The sequence below is a fragment of the Aythya marila genome (genome assembly GCF_965140915.1).
Source record: "Aythya marila genome assembly, chromosome: 13".
Classification (NCBI taxonomy): Eukaryota; Metazoa; Chordata; class Aves; order Anseriformes; family Anatidae; genus Aythya; species Aythya marila.
The window spans coordinates 13,566,406-13,592,357 of NC_139054.1; the positions used below are offsets into that span (position 1 = coordinate 13,566,406).

A 25,952-nucleotide genomic window follows, 5' to 3' on the forward strand; every position below is an offset into this window, starting at 1 on the left:
CTTGCTTCACAATATGATCTGGGATGCAAATGACCTCGTTAAAAAGGTCAAAAGTGCAGGGAAATATTATTAAAAACAAACAAAACAACCAACCTCAGCTTACACACTAAAATAACCAAGTCGTTTTTCCTCCTCTTCTTCCAGCTTGTTTCAGTCACCTACTCTATCAGGTCCAGCTTGTTCTGGTGTTTATAAGTAACCAATTTTAACATTGATTCATACCAATGCAAGAGATGTAGAATGACATAAACTGATCAAAGAAACCTTTTTCAGCCCTGTTTTCCTACCTTAGCTCACTTTCACGATTCTTGCTGAGATGTCTGAACGATTCTCACACTCCATTTTGGATATACACTCTATAGATACTTGCCCTAATTTCAGAGCTGTATTCCGTAGCAATCAGTAGTACTGACTCCTATCTTCCTACATGTTAGGTTTTCATTTTTTTTCTATTGCAGTGCCATAATTCTGTAGATCATAATGAAAATTAAAGACAAATCAAAAACTCAAGGCCTTTTTCCAGCTTCTCTGCAAGTCATGCTGAGCAGTGTTGAAAGCCACGAGCAGCTACAATAGGTTGCATGTATTTTGACGGAAGCTTGACCTAGTTCTCTTGTAAAGATTCTTTGAAAGAGTCAACAAGACTCTGGAGGAGATTCTTGAAATACTGGAACAGCTTTCAGAAGGAACATTACAAAATTGAAGGAAAGAATCCAAGACACTTACAGATATTAACTTATTTATTTATATTCTCCTGTTTACAGTGTTACACTATTTCTACATCACATTACGTTGAAACTGATCTTACCTCTAAGATCTATAACTTACAGAGTTTTATGCATACAAAAGTACCATTAATTCCACACTCAGTTTACTTTCTTATGTTTTACTTTGATATTAATGCTGGAAACATATGAAACATGGAAATGCAGATTTCAGGATACAGTTCTTTGGGTGAATATGAATTTTACAGTTCAGTACTGAATGTTGCCCTCAGCAATGACAATACACAGCAGCAAGAAAGATGATTTCTGTGACATAATTTGCAGGAGTAAAGACGCTATGTTAGTTTCACATGGCAAAATTAACAAATTTTGACAGACTCAGGAACAAAAATACTTTGGTTTATAGTTGTGTTGATAAACCCCAAATAAAATAGCCAGTAGGTTTTTTCAGACTGGACCCTCTCCCCAGCTATACAGTGCTCTTTTGAAACACAGACAGACTGGTAGAATCATGTAACAATACAAAAAAAAACCACTTCAAAACCTGAAGTTGGCATACTAAATTCAATGTACGAGGACGGGGTAGGTTCCTCCTAAGAATTGCCCTGAGTATTCAAGTCTTATAAATTCCAAGTCTTCTCTAGGCATTGAATATTGTCTACTTATCCAAAGACAGCATATGCTTCTAACGTTGGCACTTCATTCTACAGGAGTGAATGTGTCTCCTCCTCTGGTTTTGCCATGAAAAATTTCAACCACTATTTCTGTAAAATAAAGTTATGCACTTAAAAAGTCTCAAGTGCACATTACACGTAATCTACATCATTGTGATACATTTTGTAGTTAGGAAACCTCCTAATATGGAGAATCAAGTGATTAATGCTACACATTTAAAGTATAGTAAGCAGTGCAATGCAGCAAACGATCTTTGCTGGATTTTTATTGAAGGAGATGAATTGAGTGTCTAGAACAATTGAATACAGTGACTGTGACACTGTTTGCCACATCAGTCCTTTCATACAAAGATAACTATTTTTTAAAATTGCTTCTAGAAATACTGGTTTTATTAAAATTAGACTTCGACCTGAAGTATATCTAAATTAAAAAAATGCTGACACAGTCAGCATGGCTCAGTTTGGTACATGAAGTGCTGGTGCTAATTTCCTCACTCTAGAGCAATGGCTTCTTATCTTCATATACCCATGAGCAACAAAATTACACAAGTAATTGCAAGCAACACCCTGCTCTTCTGGGGTTGTCCTGTGTTCATTTTGCCTTCAGTGCCATGGGTTGACAAACACTGCTCTAGAGTTAACACTATTACAAACCATATAAAATATAAACAATACAAAGTCACATTTAATTCACTTTTAGTTTGTGCAATATAAGTTAAACTTTTCTCATTAACACATTTTTAAATTGTAAACCATGGTAGAAATTCAGAATAATTTTAACTTTTTTTTTTTTCCCTAAACATTAGGACATTTTTTTTTATACGAAGTTGCGTTGAAACTCTACTATAATAAAGACAGTTAACTTTCTCCTTCAATTACCGTTAACTGAAGTTAGAGTAGAGAGTTGAAGGACCTGAAGACAAAGTCCACTGTCCCCAGAGCAAAGAAGTGAGCCAGTACTTCAAAAAGATGCTCCCTATTAACCAACAGGCAGTTAAAACATACCTGGAAAGTATTACTCAACAATGGTACAATTTAAGTGGCAAGCTTCCACAATATAATCATTTCTTCTCAAACAACTGAACTGAGACCAGCATTGCACATGGACAAGTTGTCAAGCAGCAATGTGTTTTAGGATCCTGCTTGAGAATCATTTCCCAAAGATCCGGTTGCATAAGTGACGAAAGGGAGGAAAAAGCAAGACTTGGTTCAGAACTCAGCAGGAGTCAGCAGCTGCTAGCTTGTATAGGCTCAACATATTGACAGTATTCTTGAGTCTTTTGCCCTCCTGGAAGCAGCAGCTTCTTGGAGCTGCTGAGTTCCTTCATGCATTCTGATTACAGCTATCACCAAAAAGAAAAAAGATAGCGCTAGTGGTGACCAACAGGAAAGAAAAAGTAATGGTGGAATGAACTATATCCAGCCATGCTAAATATTACTTAAAAATATTTTTTTCTCTTGCAAAGCTAGAAAAATTTTTTTTTTTTTTAATGTTTCATTTTCTAAATTAATAAATAAAATATGTTATAAATCTTAGGTGCTATACTCATTATCCAACACTATATATACAAAAGCAGACATATTAAAACATAGCAATTGACCTTGGTCAGGTAAAAAGAACTGAAAGTGACTTCTTGGACCATTGAGTCCAGCCCCCAGTACTAAGGCACCACAATATGTAATCCCTTTCACAAACACAGTAAGGTTCAAGCCTAAAGAGGCTGTCTCTAGTACCTCCCACTGAAAGACCACTTCGGGACATAATCGTTCACATCCTCAAAATGATTTTAATTTTCAGCCTAAATTCTTTGCAGTTAATTCTTAGGCAAACATTGCCTTTAATATTGGAAAAGCCTGCCTCTCTTCTCAGTTCTCACCCTGATGCATACTTTTGCTCTGTATGCACATGGGGAGAGATAGAGAGATCACAGCTGTACTCCTTGGTTTCCTATCAAAGGATTAGCTCACTGCATTGCCTGTTCACCTTTCTTGAACATAAGTGACCAAGACATCATGTAAAAAACTGTTCGCAGGTTGCCAAAAATAAAGGTAACAACTGTCCTTCACATTTATGTGAATAACAATTGCTCTAAGAATCATGATCTTTTTCTACTAGTTCTAGAAAAGTGCAGTGTGTAGAGGGTGTATTCAAATTACAGCAAATTTATTTCCCTCCTTTTCAACACTATTTAAGTTTCAAAAATAAGTTATTAAATTACACTAGGTCCAGCACATCCGGTTCCACCGTCTTGTAGATTTTGCTCAGAAAGACTTCCACCTTATCATCACCCAAGTGACAGATGTCCAAGATACAGACAACATGCTTGCCGTCTAGATCCATCGCTGCTTTTACAATTTCATCTAGAAATTAAGAAAAGTAGTTTTAATATACATACAATAAAAAAGCAAAGTGAATTGATGCTGTTTTCCACAAAGTTATGTGTGTATGTTCAAGTTTCTTTCATTGAAAAACCACACTTGAACTATTATGTGCTGGTCTACTATGAATTATTATTTTTGGAGGGTGGAGGTGAGGGGAGGGGGTGTAGAATCTCATTACTAAATTCATCCACCAGAAATGATAGCATCAGAAACAGAAATACTGAAATATGCACTACTTAAACATTAGTAATTCTCAGATTCCATAGAATCAATCAAGGAAAAGTAAACGTATTTGAATAAAATCAGATCTGTCTGTATTAACATGCAGGAAAACACTAGGCCTACATAGCATTTTGCAGCATGTCATGCGCGAATAGCACTCAGCACAAGTGCTGTAAGGTGCTAGTAACTAGAAGCATAATAGGCAAATAATTCAGTTTATAGGCAGTGTAGGTTGCATTAAAGCCGCTGTTCCATGTGATATCAGCGAAATGAGTTGACTTATTCCACTCTATTTCAAGCAAATCAAGGCAAATATCCACATGCTCAGGCACAAGTACTGACTCCTATGTCAGTAGAATATGGCAAATAACTGCAAATACTATCTAGGTCACTTAGGAGTTAGTGATTTGGATATTAAAATACTATATTCAGAGTACAAAACAGCTCCAATAAAAACTGCCTTGAAAATTCAGTATTATATCTATTTAAAGGTAGCCAAACAAAATTCACGTATGTGTCACGGAAGTGAGCAATGCCTGATCTACAACATTAATTTCTACAGAGGATTATCTCTTGTGCTGGGATACAGAATAAGAAAAGATAAACGAGTAATGCCAGTGAAAGTCAGTCTCACTTGAAAGTGGAAAGGTGTCACGAAGTGTTCCATAGCTGGTGGTCTTCTGCTGATAAGCAGAGATGCAACTCATGCAAGACAGTAACGTGTCATTTTCAATGTCCTCCATTTGAAGTAAGTGTGGGTTTTCAGGATAGAAGAGTGGGAGAAATGCGACATCTACTGCTACATCGTGGTTTATACCTGTTGAAAAAAATATTTATTAGCAGAAATCTTCATCTCCAGCCCATTTACAACTTCACATTGCATTTCTTCATTAAGAAAAATCAGACTATTGCAGGCTGAACACTGATATATATCATCAGAAAATGTTTACACACTTGCTCTTTGTTCATTAATTAATAACTGATGACTAAAACTACATTTCAATAGAAACCTATGTAAGTATACATACACATTGAAATTGATAGTTACAACATTATTATGATTTAAGGTCATCAATGCTATTAGCTCAGGAAATATTAAATCAATATTGGAAGCCATTTCATACTTCTTTTTAGCTTCATCTCTGCTATGAGGACAAAAAAATCATTTTACATTCATTGTATCTACGCAGCATGTGGTACAGTACTTGTGCTACCTTCATCTTGAATATTTTATTCCATGTTCCAGGATTCTAATGACTGTAAATGTTTAAATACCTTCTCTGAAAATCTCCCTTAGCAAATAATGGAAACTTTAAAATTACCCGAACTTAACATGAGCACTATTAATTAGTCAATTTCCTTCTCCTTTTAATGGCAAAATAAACCAAACATTAATATCCTGAAGTAATGCTAACAAACAGATCTTGTTGCATATTTGTCATCACCTTGCATATTTATATTTTAACAAATAAAGGTAAATCAATTGATGTTTTGTGGTAACCAGAAGCAGCAGAGAGTGGTTGATGAGTATGGCTAAAATACAAGCTCTTCATTTTCTAGTATGGAAGAAATGCACTTTTAAAAAGGCACTTAAAAAAGATAATTAAGAAATAAATGCAAAAACAACTCAGTGAGGATATGAGCTCAAAAGAAGCATTTCAAAGTGTCCTTTTCCCTTAAGAACACTACCTTGCTCCTGATGGGTACTGCTCCAACAGAAAGATCAGCTGACAATAAAGTGCAATTGAATAATTTACCTAATTATGTCAGACTAGTTCACTTACTGAACTGAACCTCTCTCTCTAATCGTAATAATGAACAGCTTAAGGACTATACACAACCTTCAAATAATCCACACATGCCTATACACAAAATTGCAATTATATGGCAAGTGGCAATAGAAATAAGATATTCAATTATCTCAATTAATGACACGATGGTAATTTTAACAAGCATTACTGCTTTCTGGTGAAATAATATTCTAATTCCTTTTTTTAACAGAGAACTGAAATGTCTTTAAAAACATCTTTTTTTTAAAAAAAAAAACAAAAAAAAACAAAAAAAACCTTAAACACCCAAATTTGAATGACTAAGCCGAAGAAATCTATTCAGTTTCTGGCTAACCTTAAGTCATTCCAAGCATAGCAAACAGCCAGGCTACCAAATACTTACCCAGAACTGTCACTTCATAATACCCAAGGCCACTAGCACTTTTAAACTCATTGATATTTTTATCTGTTCTCATTTCTTTTGGCTGGTACACAGCTGCATGAAGGTTGTACTGTTGCATAAGTAAGTCTTTGTGCGCATAATCAAATTTACGTGGGATGCTTTCTGGAAAAACTGTGCTGTGATGCAAATATTTCAGCAGTTTGTCTTTTACTTGTGCCCACAGGTCACTCTGCCATGAATCACAAGTTCCTCTGGTCTCTTCAGTTTCAGGTATAGCACTTAGTCCTTCTTGGTCTAGTATAAACATAGCAAATAGTTAGTTGCTTATGTACTTACAGAATCCTGTCACTTCTTTGGTAGAAGAGAAGTATATTCACTAGAACATCGCAGTTAAGAAGACAGCAGAATATTCAAAAGAAAGAAACTAGAGCTGGAACAGGAGTATATGACTAACCTTAGAGGCTAGACTTGTAGTTATACCTCTTATTTCAAAACACTATGTTGAACATTATGGCTTGTATTTGGAGAGGACATAATTTGCTCAATGAACATCCAGAAAACATGAAAGCAAGTTTAAAATATGTACAAGGGATTTTATTTACTTATTTATTTATTTTTTATTTTTAAACCATCCTAATTGAAACCACACACATTCATTTTAAGGTATCTACACAATATCCCAGCAATTCCAGAGACAGTAAGAGCACAGCACAATAAACACTACAGCTACCAGGAATTCCTGTAAAAAATAATTTCAGGAGAGAACACCCAATCTGATTCCTCATTTTTTAAAAGTCATGAGAAATTTCACTGAAGACTAAGAACCAATTAACCCATTAATTATCAAACTTACTTATGGATATGTTTTCTTAATTCTGAAGAACAGATCTCTACGTAATACCTAATGCTGTTCTTTCACTTGAAAAAAAAAAATCACTTTAAACAGTTACTGTATAAATTTTACTCCAATTTGAAACTTTCCTCAAAATTTCAATCTACAATATATTAATCATTTGGGAAAGTTCACTGTAAATTCTATTGTTTTAAATAAACACAACGAAGTAGATAATCATCAGTAGACTAGAAGCAAACCATCATTATTACATTAAGATGTGCTGTGGCATTCCTAAATAAAAGGATGGACAACAGTATCCATACTACAGCTATAGGTGGAAGTAAATTGACAAATGTTGATGTCGAGACAGATGCAAGCAGTAGACAAACTTTCAGATCAAATTACATGACTCAGAGTAAATCTAGACAGCTTTGAAAAGAGGAAAACATGACAGAATATTTGCATGAAATAAAAACCAGACTAAGCTACACAAAACGATAATTGATAAATTAACTTCTTCCTTCATTCAAAAATAGATATCAAGAAAGTAACTACTTAAAATATGAGTTTATATTTCAATTGCAAAGGAAGAAAGAAATATTTAATAATATTAACTGATAAAAAAATCCAAAACCCAACCATCACTCTCATTACTGGCTTGTATGTTGCATTCATTTCCTCCCACATCTTGTATTTGTCTTTTAATTAGATTCTAATGTAGCTGTGGAGCTACCTTCCTGGAGATGGACAATTTTATTACATGCAGATCACTATAGTTAGAAAACCATCAAAAAAAGATGCAAAGGCTTGTGCTACTAAGCCCACTGCACAATACTTCTGAGGTACAAAACTGACCTGCAGTTTGTATAAACACTGAGAATTTTTTTCTCATACAGGGAAACAGCCTAACAGTGTCCTTTCAGCCATCCTTTATAATACATCAGGGACATGATGGAGCACATTGACTTTAACAAGTTCATACAGTGGCTCCCTAGAGGCGAATACAGCCAGATGCATAGAAAAACTGTCTTGACAAACAATGGTTGTAAGGATATCTTTGTTGCTTGTGTTGGACCTAAAGGGTAGAAGCAGGTTTAAACGTAACGTTAAAACCGCTTGAGACATACCTGGGTAGTACTGTGAACTGTCTGATACAGGCTGTTCATTTTTGTCTTGAACGAAATCTTCACGCTGAACTTTGTCCAAGCTATAAAAGGAAAGTTAGAGTGTGTGTATATATATATTTATACATTAAAGTCTATTTAATCTCAAACACTATGCAGCAAAAGTTCAGTTCTTGACAGATTTCTAGTGATAAATGAATCAAGCCTGAACGACTGAGCATTGGTAGCTGGTTTCACATCACAGGACCTGTAATATAGCAGCTTGACATAATGAGACCTACTATGCTCTGTAAATCAATTTTCAAGAGCTCAAGATAAGAACTGCTTTATTTCATTGCTTTATGGAGTAGATAGGGAAGTATTTTATACTCAAAAGCCAGCATTTGTTGCCCTCTACTGAGCACCTACTAGAAATAGCATGCGTGCCACTAAAAGCTGAGTATCTCAGACTATCAGCAGGTTTATGACTTAATTCTAAAGAAAATACTACACAGCATTCTGCTGTGATTTCAAATCAGCACACTTCAGCAGTCAAACACAAAGCAAGAATACAGATGACTCTTCACTCCAGAATCCAAATGATAAATTCCAAATATTTTCTTTTGCACATGCTACCCTGTCATAATAAAGAGGTAAATCAAGCAAACCAGAATTTTTAATTTTAAAAATAATTTTATTTAAAATAAAAATATTTAAAATTTAAAATACTAAAATAAAAGAGCTTATAAAATAAATAAATTTAGGAAGTTATACTTTCATTTTTAACCATGAAGTTTTTAACTAATGGTTAGCAACTATACTCTACAATCTCTAATCAATTATCTTGGAGAAATGTTGGAGAAAAACATAAATACTCTACAGCCACAACATAGAAAGATATGCTCTTAAGCTCATTTATTCCTTTCTTCTTTGTTACACTCCTCTTATAATAAACTCAACAAGATGTATGAACAAACTCAAGAAAAAGACTATTTTGCATCACAAACTACTGAGATATAGGCAAGACTTGGTTCAGGTACCACTGAAATTCTAGTCTACCAACGTAATTACCAATAAGGTATTATAACTGCAAATACACAGAAACAATACACAGACAGTGAAAAAGGGCCTGAAGCAGTGCATGCTGTTTGGTGGGCTATTTTGTATTTCAGTTGTAATTATTATTGTTTTCTTTCCAAATTTTCCCTATTTCATATTATGGATAAATACTGAAAATTCTGTGTTTCATAACAAATGGAACATATCTAAGATGAAGTGATGCTATGAAAAGATAAAAGGAAATACACTGTGGTTTTTTTGAGTATGAAAGTACATTCTACGAAATGCACTATTATCGTTGTGTGACCTAAGTACTGGAGTGACTATCTTGTGATCTCTACCTCTAGGCACAAAAGAATCCTCATTCAAACAGCACAAACTATACAAATAAGGTTTCAGCTACTGAATTTTGAAACAAAAAGCTGCCATAGAGAAGCATGACCGCATTTGCTCCCCAAAACCCAACCAGGCTACAGAGGAGAGCTGTGCTAAATGTATCAGTAAACAGAAAGTTGTATGAGCTTCAATGCCATTGTAGGGTTCAAGACGTTTTTCAAATTTTGAGGTCCAGTGCAACCTCAGAAAGATAAATTCAATAGGTTGTATCTAATTTCATGCAACGGTATTTTTGTATCTTCTGATGCAATGTAGCTGGAAAATTTTTATCTTTCTAAAAATAATTCAGTAATTACATCATGACTCCTATGGTATTATTTTGAGATCAAACAATGCTTCATTTTATGAAGAATTAATTCCTTTTACCTTAACTAACCTAGAAAGTAATTACTGTGTATGCACAGTAATAAACTATTTACATATCAGCTATATTAATAGATTTTCAAGCCATTAAAGACATTATCAAAAGCTATTAACAGAAGTTGTCTAATTAAAAACAAATGCCCACAAAACTTAATTCTTACTTTCAAGACTTTCTCAACAAAAGACATGAAAATCTAGTAGTGTTATGAAAGGCTTGCTCAGAAATCAACACTTTGAGTAAGGCACAAGACAACTAACTTCCCTCTTCGTTAAAGCATGGGAGTACACCAACTCATACTGCTGACAAGTTGATATTATGAAACTGGCTTGTTTTTCTTTTCAAACTGTTTTCCAAGGTGAGAAGGCTCTGACTTAGCTAGTTTTGCCTCTTAAAAATTTTGAAACTAACTTATCACACTTCTTCCCAAGCTTCTTACACAACCTGTGGCTGGAAGGTTTTCACCTGCCTGCCCAAGACGTTACTGCTACAGGACTGCTTTGTGGTGGATGGGTCCACAGTGCAACCTGGGCTAGGTTCGTAAACAAGGCAAACTTACGTGTGAATACACAACAGCTTACATGTTTCTGAAATAACCCAAATCCTTCCATATAGTGTTGTGTGCTGAGGCTGTTGTAAACCAAAACATCCATGTTCCTAATTTGCCCGTGCCAGCTTTATGAAAACCTGTGCCACGACAAATTTGCTATTCCCAGCCTGCAATCTGCAGACTCTCCTGTCCATTAGTTCTCATTGGAAGGGATAGGAAATGGAGAAAATGAGAAAAGGGATAAATTACACTAAACATTTCGAAGTGAAACTGCAAGGACAGAAGTATACAAGCAAGGCACTTTTAAGCAGTCTGGCATGTGAACATGTAATACACCAGCAACTCTGTGGTACCTGCAGTGCTAAGCTTCTAAAGATTAAAAAGTTAAGAAAGCCATTGTGTTTTTTTTTTTTTCCCCATTTCCGTGAAAAAAATAAGCCTGTCTAAAATTTCTGATCTTTCCCCCTTCATAAAAAAAAAATCAATTGAACTACCTTACATTAAAAGCTAGTAAAAAATAAAGTACATTTCTCTTAAGTGTCTCCACTAGCAAGGATGTAAATATTAATGGTAGTGTTAAATTAATCAGTTTCCTCTTACCTCGTTCTTTCTGAAACCCTTAATAATCAGACCATTTCACAAGCATTCTGATAATACTAGATGGCATCCTATACATGAGTTACCTCAGAAATGTAGGTATTGAGGCGGTCAAATAAAGAACCTTAAAATAAGCTATTACTATCTAAAAACATGAAGCCTTCAACAATGCAACCACATTCTGAAATACTGCACAAAATACTCGACACAAAGTAATCTAAGCTATAATGCATACTAAGAAATATTTACTGTTATTTCATAAACATATTAGAATATTCCAGTGAGAGCTGGCATTCTGCTACTTTGAAGCAACAGAACAGAAAACAATGCAAGCTTGAAGTACTTCAGGCTAGCCTTCTGTTTTTCTCCTGTAATTTGGAGAACTCAGAACAACCACATAGGTAATTACAGAAATACACCAGTTACCTTTTAATTATATAGAGTGAAACAGCTTCCCATAATCCAACACAGACTTTCTCCTCCTTTACTAATGGCATAGAGTGCAGGACACACAGGTAGCGAGGACAGTAGTAGATTGAGAAAAGCAGAGAACAAAGAAAACATGCCTTAACTTTTTCTCCACTTTTAAGAAATGGGGAGAATACATTCTTTCCCATCCTCCCCTCCCCCCTGAAGAAACTAAGTATTTCTCAGCAAGCAAAAGAAAAAAAGTGATTCCTCCCATTCAGAAAACCATCCTGATTTTCTAATGGATTTGTGGCACATGTTCCTGCAAACTCCTGCACCACAATACCCTGAAACCCATCCTTACACCTGGCGGCTATACAGCCTCTTGTCCCTGAAGACAGCAAGTGTCAAGTCCAGCTGAAAGATGTGTCTGTGCTGACTCCCCAGCTAAGTTGGTTGCTGTTAAACGGAAACCCTAGCAGCTGAGGTCTGCCCAGGTTTCCCCCAGGGCTATGTAACTTGCTGTTTGGCAGGTGCATGATATTAAAGTCAGGTGTTATGCTAAATGAGTGAGTTGCAGAGTCAGACAACCATTTCCCCTAGAAAACGCAGTGTCTACCAAAAGGATCTTCATGGAAGAATGGTCAGTAACTTACATAACCTCCATCACTGTGATTGTCACTACATCCCTAGCACCAAAAATTCTCTTTAGTGAGGAGTGAAGAGGTGCTGAAAGTGAACTAAGAAGGCAGGTGAAGGGCACAGAGAATCACGGAATGATGGAGGTTGGCAGGGACCTCTGGAGGCCATCTGGTCTAACCCCCTGCTTAAGCAGGGATATCCAGAGCTGGCTGCCCAGGACCAGGTTGAGACACCCTTTGAACATCTCCAAGGAGGGAGACTCCACAGCTTCTCTGGGCAACCTGTGCCAGTGATCAGTCACCCTGACAATACAAACAGTGCTTCCTGATGTTCAGACAGAACCTCCTGTGTTTAAGTTTGTGCTCACTCCCTCTTGTCCCATCACTAGGCATCAACGAAAAGAGCCTGGTACCATTCTCTTTGCACCCTCCCTTCAGCTATTTATATATGTTGATACATTTATATCAACCTTTAAACTTAGCAAATGTACTAACCCCTGAGCCTTTTCTTCTCTAGACTGAACAGTCCCAATTCTCTCAGTCTTTACTCATATGTTAGTTGCTTCAGTCCCTTCGTCTTAACGGATCCCACTGCACACATGTATCACGTACTCATGATACAAACCCCAGTTGCCACCACCAAAACACCAGACATTTGAAATTACTGTCATCACAGAGTTCATAAATTCAGGTTACTCAAGCTTTGTTTGAGACAAATGACAAGAATTTACAACCCTTAAACAAAATTGCATGAAGGAAGGAAGTTTTCTACCCCAGACTAGCAAATAACATTCATTCTGCTTTCTTAATAATTTCCCACATGTAGTCATCTCTTTAGGTTCCAGTTTTGTCAGGGCTATGGATCTGAAACTCCTACCTGGATTTTTTTTTTTTTTAATCATTTTCTGGATCCAAAGCAAGTTCGATAAAGATTGAGTGTTGGGCAGTGGAAGGAGTCAAGCAACTTCTCAGAGACAATTACACCTCTGTGAGCTTACACCTCTGTAGCACCAGTGATGATTTATAGCTTAATTACCACTAGCAAATCCATTAATGCAATCACACTGTTAACTTTGCTTTCTAATTATGCATTCCTCGCTCCTACCTTTCACTCTCCTATTTAAACTATAATCTCTCTGAAACAAAGACTACATATATTGCTCTATTTATCATGATGGACCCCTGTTACTAGGTATTCCTTAAGTAGCACAGGTAGCTCTCTAAAAATTTGTTTAATAACAGTCAAGATTTTGTTTCAGAATAAAATAATCCAATATATTTGACCTAGAATCAATGTGGAGGAAATTAATAGAAAATATTAAATTCCACTCTGTTGTGTTCTTTCACTTCCATACAGATTCCTGACCTATAAGAGTTTCATTTCAAACCTATAAGAATTTAATTTCAAGTGTCTTTGCTTCATCATTGCAAATATTTAACATAATTAACTTCACATGACTTACCCAAATTTCTTTCTTGCAGACCTTGTGAAATAGTTGTAAGATGGTACAGGAATAATAGATGTACTTCCCCTTAAGATAGGAAATTCACCATTATTTTACAGAATTCTATTAAATGGAAATACACAGAGCAAAGAACATGCTTGCCTTTTTTTTTTTTTTTTCTTCCCCAGGCAGAACCTAAAATATTCTAATGTTGGCATTTTTCTTATGGAATGGAAATCCACTAACATGCTTGCGATGACAGTACCAAGACAGAACTTCTGTTCCCCATTTTTCATTGTAAGCTTTTGTTCAATCCTAATTACATTTTGCCTGCAAAATATTTGAAATGCCTGCTCTCTTCCAACTATTATGACTTTAGAATGTGAAAAGTCAAGAAAAAAAAATAGCTTTTATAGCATGTGAAATCCACTAAAACAAAAAACGTGACTTGTTAGATTTTTGCAACATTAAATCTTTCAGTATATAAACGAGGCTTTTAAGACTTGGTACAATTCCACCAGAACTTGCACAAACATTGCAATAAAGGATACATTTATACAAGCAAATATTTTACTCTTGAAACTAAAAACGTTGCACCAGTTTTTTTCTTATCCCATTTTCTTATACTGGACTGATATCCTTTGTCTGTGTCTAACTAGGTGCAATAAAATTTCACAGAATTACATCACAAGCAGAGCCATAGTGCTGTGAGATATTTCAAGCCTTCAGGTTACCGTATAACCATCGTCTCCTTTCCTTTCTAACAGCAAATTACAGCTATGTGTAATACCTTCCCTTAACCAGAAAGGGGAAAAAAAGTTAAAAAAAAAAAAATAATATTTTTTTATGTTTGGATTTAAGGAATAACTATACTAAAACATTATTCCTCCCAGTTCTGCATTTCCAGTGAAGAAACCATTGTAACTATTACTTGTTTCACAGATGGGTCACTAACCTATAGATTGTTGAAGTGTTAATTACCTTTATTGAAAATCCCTGAGAATTACAAAGTAGCAATGAATTTTAAAAAGAAGAGAGCATTATCAATCAGATGCCTCTGTTGTAATCAATCCTCCATTAGCCTGAATGGCGTAACTGTCATCACCTGATGCTAGGAAAAGCACAGAACTACTTTTAAAGATTAAACTACATATCCTTTTAAAGCCTTCTTATGTGCTTTTCTATGACCTAGGTTTTGAATTAATTTACATGATCGTTTCTGAGAAGATATACTACATATTTATGAAAAGAGCTTACTCTTCTGCTTCTGTCTTTCTCTTGACTGTGCTCTTTTTTGATTGTGGAGTTTGATGCCATTGTTGTTCCCCAGGAGCATACTGTGGCCCCAGAAAAGACGTAAACTCTTTAGTTTGAAGGTTTTCCTTCTGAACACCATCTTCTTTGGACACGGTAGAACTTTCAAGAGTCTGAGAAGTATCTTTCTGCAATAACAATTAATTAAGAGTTTCAAAGCACCCAGAGCTATTTCTTCCAACTCAAAACCCTGGAAGTGTTAAAGTATGTCTTAGAGCAAGTGAGTAAGATAAATTCTGTCTAGAAAGTGACAATGCGCAAATTGCAGTAATCCACTCTCCCACATTCTAATTTACATTAATTAAATCATCTAGCCAGTTAAATTGCTAGCTTCTAAACAGCTATGCAGTTTTACAGAGGACTGCTACAATGAACTCAGAGAAACACTGAATCACTGCTTTTTAAAATTTTAAACTATTACTTGCAAAACTATGTCATTCTCAAAATAGCACGTACAGCTAATCAAGAGACAATGTAGCCAAGTTCTGGATTCAAATGCGATATTCTCAATTCTAATTATGATCATAGCTGCTTAAGTGCTATAGCATTAATTTTCAAGCTCTGTACCTGAACAGGTTCTACTCCTGAGGCATCTTCAGCTACATTGCTACAGTTGATGTATCTTATGGCGCTAATTATTCCTTGAATAGCAATGCGCTTGTGTTCCCTGTAGTGCAAATCTTCAATTTCTTTCCCCATTTCACCTATGGCTTTCAAAACTGATTCAACTGCAAAAGAGTAATTCCCATAAACAAGTTTTAAAGAAATGCACTATCAAAAAGTCTGAATGAAAGGTTCAAAGAAAATGAAAAAAAAAAACATTACTAAGTATTAAATTGATTTTAAAGTAAGTTTTTGAAGGATTTTAAATCCTCTTGTTTACATCAAATGAAAAAAATTAATATGCCCTTTTCCCCCTCATATGCATTAACAGATATCAAAATTTGTGTTTCCAGGTGAAATTAATTATGTTCTTCCAAATAACTGTCTTTAATGCTGTTTTAGCAGAGCAGTCAGAGTAAAACTTCTGGGAAGACTTGAAGCTCATGTAAGTTGTTACGGTTCTCCTGCAACTATGTGCACAAAGTGCAAAATCTGACTTTCTGTAAGATGAGGATTTGGCCTGTGATACATTATGAGTCACGAAAGGGATTCTTTCTTAGAAGACATTACACATCTGTGTAATCACTAATAATAACTGTATTACTTTTTAACTGATGTTTCAAATGCTTGGAGTAAGACTGAACTGAAAAAGGCTACAGATCTTAAAGATACTTGACAATACCATACCTTTATTACTTTTACAATACTTCAGAAAGCTATTTGGAGGTCGTGGAAGAGGATAATAGCCACCAATGACAGTTTTCTTCATTTGATCAGCTTCACTCTGTGTTTTAGTCCAGTGAATGAAGTTTTTCACTTTGGTATCTCTGGTGTATGGCTGGCCCTTGTGACACCCTTTTAAAACAAAAATAATCAGATATCAAAAATAAAGTAGGTTATAGTCACGAGTGTTTATTCTCAAATGAGCATCTTGAATTCCTCAGCTAACACTTGCATCTGATACTGAAAGTTAGCCAAATGTTAAATAATAAAACAATTGGCAATACTACTAGAACATTTTTTTCACATGAGTATATGCAACAATAAAATGATCAGAAATCATTTTGTTACTTTGCCTTTGCTAAAGACCTACACATTCTTCATTCTTCTATAACCTCAGCAGGAAAGAACGGGTAGATCCTCTTCACAGGGTTCAGCAAATATCCGGACAGGTAACTGGTAAGGCATGTATTCGTTGATGTCTGGTTTAAAACCAACATACTGACTAAATTCCAGTTATATCAAATAAATTGTCTATTTCAAATAAGCAAGTCTACTTCTAAGCTATGAATTGAAATAGATCTCATCCAATGGTTTGTCATCTCCAGCTGTAGTTCTCATTTAGGATGCAAAGAGACATAAAATGAAGTTAAGCTAGGCTGAGGAAAAGCTCAAAATAGAAATAATTAGAAAACTAACTAAGCACAAAATATACTGAAGGAAAACAAGTAAAAAAGACTCACAAACCTTTCATTTAGGTATAATATGTATCACCTGTTAGGAAAAAGACTAGCTTGTTTTGTTAGTCCAATTAAGCACAAAACACCCTATCCAGCTTGTTAGAAGAGACCATGTGTGTATAAACGACTATGTTCAGATAATTTTTTAGCACATATTACTCCCTATTCCTCCTTGTCAGCAGCAAGATTCAGGCTGGATGAGTAATGTAATAGGAAATCTGAAGAAACGAGACAGGCAGATAAACACAGGAAAGAGGCATCTACTTTATTTCATACTCCGTTGCAATTAGGCCATTACACCACTCACCTACAACGCTGTGCTACATCTGCCTCCTGATCAAAAAGCCCAAGTACTACAACGAGCTATGCCTGATTCTGGATGTGAAATGCTGACTGATGCTATCTAGTGTGTAGTATTGCAGGGCCATAACGAGTATTGTACTGCAGATACGAGTTTTCAAATAAGACTTTCTAGAAGGAATGCTCCTTCAGCAAAGCCCAGTACGACAACCCTTTCCAGGCCACATGTTCTGTACAAGGGCCTCTGCATTGGGAAAGATGAAACATAACAGCTCTCAAGTATTTGTGAAAATATAAACTAAAATAAATTTAACATACTGATTTTTTTAATTGTAACAAGGAAATTTGTAACCCAGAAAAGCTGCAAGTAATATTTAATTTTTTAAGATATTGGCAACATTCACTGCAACACTATCTAATGATTAAAACAATCCAAAAGATTTAGTAAACACATGGCTTAACCTAATAGTTGTACTTTTCATAAGATACATCAATTAGTGCCTCACCTGAATGTAATATGCCGCCTTTTTTTTGTAATAGTCCAAGCAATTACAATTAGAACCACATAGAGCTAAAACTACTTTAAGTTACCTGTAATGAATATCTGACTTTCGTTCGAAGTCGTAAGGTAAATTGTGCTGGAAGGGTTGTCACTGAGGTCCCGTACCACTCTCATCTGTGTACACACCAAGTATGTCACTAGAAAAACAAACAAACAAAAAACCTTTTTTCCTCGGTATTTAATTGGTTTTAGAATTTCAAGACTGACTCATACTGGATTAATTTTAATTAAGTGGTCTAAACATGTTATTTTAATTCTTGACCTTCAGCATGTATTTAGCCTTTGCTATAAATTAGAACATAGAGATGGCATTAGATTTTCAAATTCAGAAATGTGCAAGAAAATTTCAGCATACATATTAGCACTGAAACATGACACTTTATCTGGTAGGATGTCAATGAAATACGTAACAGTGTTAAAAGAAGGGTGAATAGCTTGGAGGAAAACAGAGAGAAGGCAAGGAGAAATATTTAAAGCCTTTTAAAAAATCCATAAGGATTCCCCAGTTTGAAATGTAACATTACAAAATCACAGAAAATAACTAACACAGCTCACAAATGATTTCTGTATTGCCAAAAATATTTTTTTCAAAGAAACAAAGCTTTTCCACATTCACCTCTCCCTTCATCCAATCATCTTACATTATTCCTGTCTATAAAAAAAATATTTATTTATGGAGAAAGAGAGTAAGAGATTTAAAGAGCTGCCTTCTTTCTTTAGTTGTTTCTGATGAAAGAGGTGTTGCCCTGAGTGCTTCACTAAATTTTCTGTTTGAAATTAACCACATCAGATGAACCCCAGGTTGTGCTGCCTCTATCTGTCTAGATTAACTGGTAGGTTGCAGTATGACAAGAATTTCAAGTACTTTATCTTATTATTATTACTATTATTTTATTATTTTTTTTTTAGTTTGTAATTCCTGATCAGCTATTTTCTGTTTGAGGAGATATTCAGAATTTGAAATTAGTGACCAACTAGAAAAAACATTATGAACAGTTATTAATAAGTACTGTAAAGAGATAAATACTTGGATGAATATGCTCAAACACATCTGGCTGAGAAGTTGCAAATATTTCCAGTATAAATGGTTGCTCTGAGGTCCCATCAATGGCATGTGCCCAACGATAGAGCCAGAAGTCTTCACTGCGTTCTATATAAACAAATATTAAGAAAAACATGTAAGTGTTTCTTCGGAAAGTTAAAAAAGGTTTGATAAATTCTTAAAGTTTTATTTATAGAAAAACCTCTCTTTCTTGCTCGTTCAATCCTTCCTACAAATGTCACAAGACCAATAACATCACAAGAATGATTGTTTGGTAAGTTATCCAGCTCTGACCTAAAAACAGAACAGAACAAAAATGTTGGTATTAATGAATGAACGACAAAACATAAAGCTTTCTTAAGAGATTTCTTAAATCACATTTCCAATTAACACTCAGTGTAATTTAATGAAATTTAAATTCCAGCTTGACAAACAACTAATTTCCATTTTACCTTGTGATAAAGCGGTATTTAACTTCAGGTAATCCCCACTCTGGCTTAACCATTTCTTCTGGAATGATACTTATTTTGGTAGGTGGGTCACGTACATTAAGGCTGATTTCTGACAAACAGAAAAAAAAGACCTGAGCATGTAAAACATGAATACAAACTGAAGAAAACACTTTTCGTTTTAAATAAAAACAAAACCTGAAACAAAACTAGGTAAAGTTTCATAAAAGATGTATTTCAACCATGTCTCACTGCTTGTGAAATCACCCACGAAGTCCTCTAACTTCGTATTTCTATTGAGATAAAGAAATGCGGGTACAGCATTCCACAATGCAACTTTTGAATCTGAGCAATGCTAAATTTTCCAATGAAAAATTGGAACATGAGCCAATTAGTTTGTTCCAGATAGGTATTTTAAACAACAGCAAAATAAATTAATACAATACTGCTTAGCTATGAAATATTTATTTTTGTTCTCAAGTGTCACTACAATCTAAAATTATTTTGCAGACAACGAAGAAAGACAGAAGACAGAACCAGCACATGAGAACTTCCGTGTATGACACCAGTTCAGGCAGTTATAAGTAAGATAGAAACGATGACGTGGGCATGCAAGAAGACAGAAGGTCTTTGCATTTCTATATCATAACCCCTGAAAATTTTATTTTATTAAGCAAAGTGTTTAGATGCTAAGTAACAAACATGGTAGAACATTGGGGGGCAGGGGATGGCAACCAGCTAAGAATAGAGAAGGAATGGCTTCAGCATATAGAATGCTCTAAGTGGTACTCTATTGTCTCTCTCATGAGACAAAACTTGCTGTTATGAAAAAGACTGTTCTGATCCCGTTTCTACAAGATACTTGGGCTCAGATAAGGGATTATTTGAATAATGCACACAGAAAAGTAATTGCTAAGAATAAATAACCTATACAGCTGTTTCCTTATCAGGCCCTTCCCCCTCGTGGTATGACACCAGGAAGGCATTATATGTAAAAAAAGACCTGATTAAGAATTTTCTTCAGGCTGCCACTTGTTAGATATGTATTTGGAGGACTAATGTGGTTTTGCACGTGGTGTTTTCAGGCAGTATTTGTGAGAAAATTTCTGAAAACAAACCACTCCTCTCTATCCATCGAAACTATTCATCAAATTTTAAAAAATGTTGGTCGTTTTGAGATTAGATGAAAGCCATATACTCAGCCAAAGATTATATACTGGGATTACTCAGAACTGAAAGTCAGTTCAGGCTATTTGAAACAGCTGTTTTCATCAGTACCACATAAATTCAGTGATGTGTGAGACGTACACATTGCCCAGAGGTGGAATTCAAGATGAGGGTACTAAGTAATTAAGCTTTAGAAGTTTTAGGTTATAGAACAGCACCTCTTAGCATGTCATACAACTCTGCAAATGAAACAAGTGGGCGACACAGAACTCGCTTCACAGAAAACCAGGCATATGCCAGAAGCATGCCATCTTGTAGAACTCTTAGTTTTCAAAGCCCCTTCCCTTGTAGACTAACGAATTCTAGCTTTGTTAACCCTACAGATACATTTTAAAACATTTACAGGTGAATAGTCATACGGAACACTAGAAAGGTGGTATGTGATCAAATTACAAATTGGAACTGATTATGAAAACAAAGTAATTGTTGACTTGAGCAACCCAGTGTAATTGATTTCTTTACCTAGCTATCTGAAGAATTTTTGGAACACCCCCTGCACATGCTTTAAAAATTGAAATAGAGAGTTTTATGTTGAGTAGTTACTGAGGCATTACATTTCACCTATGTTAACAAAGGTGAAATGTATCACCCGATCATGCTCCAAGAGCTGCATAAAATCAACTGTAGCTGCTCTAGGAAATTTTCTAGATGTTATTCTTTTCAGACTCTCCTCTTGTAGGATATATGGATATATGTAGGATATATGGACTCAAGATCTACCACCACATGGCCCAACATGCTTTGTAAGTTCATAGTGAGACAAAATTCTGAGCTTTGAGCTAAGAAATAAGATACTGCATGTACATGCTGCTATGAACCAAAGATTTATCTGTGGCCTGAAAGTACTCTGTGGCACTTCACTAGAGACTGATTGTTTTAAGTTTCCCATTAGATACTATCATTTATGGCCCATTGGTCTCATTTGCTATTTTGATCTCTCCATCAACACTAATGCTTGTGGAAATCAGTAGTGTAGTGTGAACAAAGCCATTAGGATTGAAGTCGTTGGCCTCAAAAGTCACCTCAGGGCATATCTTACTCTGTTCTCTTCCCACAGAAAGGTTTTGCAGCAATTATGATTGCTTGAGGGAAGGTTTATAAATATCATCAGCTCCCCTCCCAAAATTCCCTTCCCAGCTAAACATCTCTCTCTCCTGTCAACTCATCACAAACACTGCACATTAAGATCTGATTTTAAGGTGAAGATACATTAGACAGAGAATACACTGCTTCTAGCAGTGAAAATATTGTTTATTTTCATGCACTGTAGCAACTGCATTAAGAAACTGTCATTGTTAATAAGCTATACATACATCATCCATCAAAAACACATATTTGCTTGTTTCGAGGCAGCTGTTTATATTTTCTGAATGTTGGTTGTTGTTTTGTTCTGAGTATAAGCATGTAAGGGGAAAAAAAGCTCAGGTTCAGTGAAGTGGAAGAGAAAATAAAACAACTGTAGACCAAATGTAGTGTGGAAAGGCTATTACTGTTATATTCCACCACTTGTATTTCTGTGGCACGGCTCTTGAATATCTGTCAAACAACAGCACGTAAGAAAACGCTTTCTCACAGTCAAGGAATATTCTTCAAATATGAACTCCCATGGTGCTGCTGTTTCAGTACAGACAGCAGTCATCAACACAAGTTTTTACTCAGTGGAGTTTTGCAGATACACCAGGGCCTGACCACACTAAAGCCTACAGTCAGAGCAGGTGACTATGCGCTTCAATGACCTGGCAGTATGTGCAAACAGTGCACAAAAAATTATCTGTTTTACTTATCAGGAAGAAGCAGAATCAGACTAAAATTCAGTACCAGAGGCCCAGCATTATGAACTCAATACTTGAAATCAGGGATTTTTATCTTTATTCTTTTATCTTTATTTTTTTAAAGGTTTTTATCTAATTGTGGCAAAAAACTTCATAAATGTGATTCAAATTTAAGCAGGGATGAATAAGTTATTACACATATATATCACATCAATCAGTCTTGGCAATGGATCACTTGCTGTTTTACTTTCTATTTCCCCTTTTTACAGCTATATTTCACAGAATCAAAACAGATTTCTGCAATACTTAACCAATTGTAGCAAATCTCTTCATCTGTGAATCTCCCGGGGTTGGCTGTGTTTTAAATGGATAGCTGTTTTTGATAGCATACTGTTCAAGGAGGAGTACCGTGCCAACCTTCATACTGTTATACCATTCAGGACATAATGAATTCCACAAAACCATCGATATCATGCCTGAGCTATCAGCAACTTCAAAGTAAGCCTAAAGAAAAAGGGACAAGAAAACACCTTTTAGCATCATCTTTTTTTTTTTTTTTTTAAATAATGCATCAGCTACTTGACTCATGAATGGCTTCACTTATTACAAATGGATCCAGAGTATGTTCCAAAACCTGCACTGAATACTGGCGTTGAAGAAATCCCCAGTTTCCAAAGAAAAATTCATCCACAACTATGACAGCCCAAACTCTTATCTTTCTAGTACTCAGTAACAGTAGGTGATGCCTGTTTCACCCTATGCTTTTTTGGAGGAGGTTTGGGAAATACTGTGCACAAGAATCAATAGAAAAACAATTCCTCCTTATCAGATAGAATGCAGTATTTAGAATAACACTTCAAAATGCCTCCATGGATAAGAAAACATGTTTTGAAAGTTGAGAAGCTGCAGTATCATTGGGTAAACATTCTTGACAAAAACATGATACAAGACTATTTTCAAGCTGAAAAAATACTCAGAAGATCTGCATTGCAAACCACCATCTTTTCATTGAAATTGTGCTTATGACAAAGACTTCTACCTACTTTTCTTAAATGGGAAAGCTTTGAATCCATAACTGAGCATATCACTGAGCAGTAATACTTTTTTTTTTTTTTCTTTAAAACAGTCTTACAGTGAACGGTCTTACAAGGTAGAAACCCACCAAAACAAACTAAGAATCATCTCCAGCAAAAGACCCAGATTCATCTTTGTGTGAAAGGGAATGGAAACGTGGAACAAGAGGTGAACATGGCCTTTCATTAACAAGTTCAATACCTCTCTGTCCCCACGAAAAAAATAGGAGTTATCGGACCTGTTTGTGAAGTGTTGCTCTCTAGGAAGCAGTCTGACTGGGATGGAGTTAATTTTCTTCAGAGCAGCCTGCATGGTGCTGTGTTTTATGTCTGTGACTATAACAGCGCTGATAACACACCACTGTTTCAGCTACTGCTGGCCTTTCTGTTTCTCCCTCTGCCCACGCAGCAAGTAAGCAAGGAGTGGCCACAAGGCCGGCAGGTGGTACCGCTGAGACAGCTGACCTGGTCTGACCTACAGGATGTTCCATGCCACATAACGTCGTGCTCAGCAATGAAACTGGGGGACAGTCTTTCCCAAGTACCTGTTGCTCTGAGACTGCACAGGCACCAGTTTGCCTTCGCATCACTCTTTTGGTTTCCCCCCCTTCTTCCCTTCACTTTTTAATTAAACTATTTTTATTTCAACACACGAGTTTTTCCTTGCTTTTGCTCTTCCAATTTTCTCCCCAACACCCTTCTAAGGACAGGAGAAATAAGTGAGCAGCTGATGAGTGCAGCTGTGGGTAATCGAGCACACCTGCAGTTCCATTTCCAAGAAGCACTACATAAAATATCACAAAAAGCTCAACATATTAGGAAGACCAGAAAGTTTTACAAAAAAAAACAATTTATCTGGAAGTCACCTGGTACAAGAATTAAGGGACAAAAAGTTTTTAATATTATTTTTTGGGGTACAAGACAAACTAACTCCAGCTTCCAAAGCATATAGACCAGAAAACAGTCTTTTAAGCAAATATTCTGTCTTTTCACAGAGAAATCTCAACTGGACTATAGTAACTGAAACACGTCTACTAAAGATTGTGCATACTACCAGCAACTCTACTATTTCCATACCTGGAAGGGCCTAGCGTTTTTATGAAGCAAAGTTATCTACAACATGAGTGTTAATGTTATGTGTTTACAACATGGAAACAGTACCTTCCAAATATCCTATAACATTTGTTCAAGAGCACGAATGTATACCCTAATGCCTCCTTACCTGATATGGCACATCCATTTTTTTCTCTGGCTTCCCGTAGTACCTTAGCCTAGACTTGTGCAGCACTCTGACCAGCAGCGGATGGAAGTGAACTCTGCTTCTCCATGTCATTTCCAGATGACCAAGAGAAGTCAGCTTAGAGACTGACATTAAAGAGGGAAGAAGGGAAGAGTGTTCACGACTGGGCATTTCAAGGGTTTTCAGTTGTAAAGCGCACAGAGCAAGAGTTCACACGTTCCAAGAGGCTTATTTGGTAACGCCACAAAACAGTTACACCTGTGTGTGATGCGCTATTGATGTTTACACGGACTGTAAGGAGAGGGACGCGTGCAGGAGGACACAGAGCGCTGTCCATCAGCAGCACACCCACCTCCAGAGCAGCTGGCGCTCGAGGGACACCCCCTGAGGAACAAACCCCTCAAATCCCCCCCAGAGGAGCACCGCACCCACCACCCCGTCCCCCCAGGCACCCATTTACCATCAACGTCCACCTTCTCCGGCGGCTTCTCGGCCTCCCAGGTGTCCCCGTAGGGATCCTCGTTGTTCCAGAGGGGCAGGTAGTGCTTCCTCTCGCCGCGCAGGGGCGGCGGGCGCGGCGCTGAGGCGATGGGCGCGGGGCGGGCGGGCGGCTCCCCGGCCACCCGCTCGACGCCCTCCAGGCAGGGGAAGCCGTAGCGGAGGCGCCGCTCGTCGTAGAGGTAGGAGCAGCGCGTGAGGCGCAGGCGGGCGCCGGCCCGCAGGTGGCCGCGCTGCACCAGGCCGTTGAGGCTGGGCGCCAGGTGGCAGCGCTCCTGCCGGGAGCCGTCCGCCAGGGTCACGTCGTACCAGTACTGCGGGGTCACGGCGGCGGAGCACGGAGGCGCCGGGGGGCACGGCGGAGCCTCGGCCAGGTACCGCTCCACCGCCACCACCGTCAGCGGCGGCATCTCGGCGGGCGAGGCGCTGAGGAGGGAGGCGCCGCGCGCCGCCTCCAGCACCCTGAGCAGCCACGAAGCCTCCCCCCCGCCGCCACCGCCGCTGGGGGAGGCGGGGGTGCTGCCGTCGTGAGGGTCGTCGGGCGGATCCGGGCCGGGTTCCTGCATGACAGCTGCCTCGCGGCTCCCCCCGCCGCTCTCCCCGGCGGAAGGCGGCGGTGAAGGACGGCGGCGGCGGCGGGCGGCCTCCTCCTGCCGCTACTTTCAGAGGCTGAGGCCGTGGAGCGGCCTGGGGCGGGGCTGCGCGCGCGCGCGCGCGTTCCAGTCAGCGCCCAACGGCCGCTATCGTGGGCGGGAGGACGGGGTGGGGTGTGTGGGGGGGGACGGTGACGGAAAGGCGGCCGGAACGGACCCCAACGGGGCTCCGGGGCTGTCCCCGCCGGC

General features: G+C 37.4%; 1 protein-coding gene across 1 annotated transcript; it reads right to left on the reverse strand.

Moving 5' to 3' along the window:
* Positions 1-731: 731 nt before the first annotated feature.
* Positions 732-25,952, reverse strand: RADX (RPA1 related single stranded DNA binding protein, X-linked). The gene is made up of 16 exons (XM_082770672.1): positions 25,073-25,952; positions 24,595-24,737; positions 22,611-22,803; positions 19,304-19,412; positions 19,054-19,145; positions 18,837-18,959; positions 17,839-17,946; positions 16,175-16,342; positions 15,452-15,612; positions 14,828-15,012; positions 13,589-13,657; positions 8,138-8,217; positions 6,176-6,469; positions 4,638-4,820; positions 3,619-3,760; positions 732-1,489 (listed from the first exon to the last, which is right to left on the reverse strand). Exons 1-16 carry the CDS (start codon positions 25,674-25,676, stop codon positions 1,477-1,479), a joined length of 2,667 nt encoding a protein of 888 aa, XP_082626798.1. The 5' UTR covers positions 25,677-25,952; the 3' UTR covers positions 732-1,476.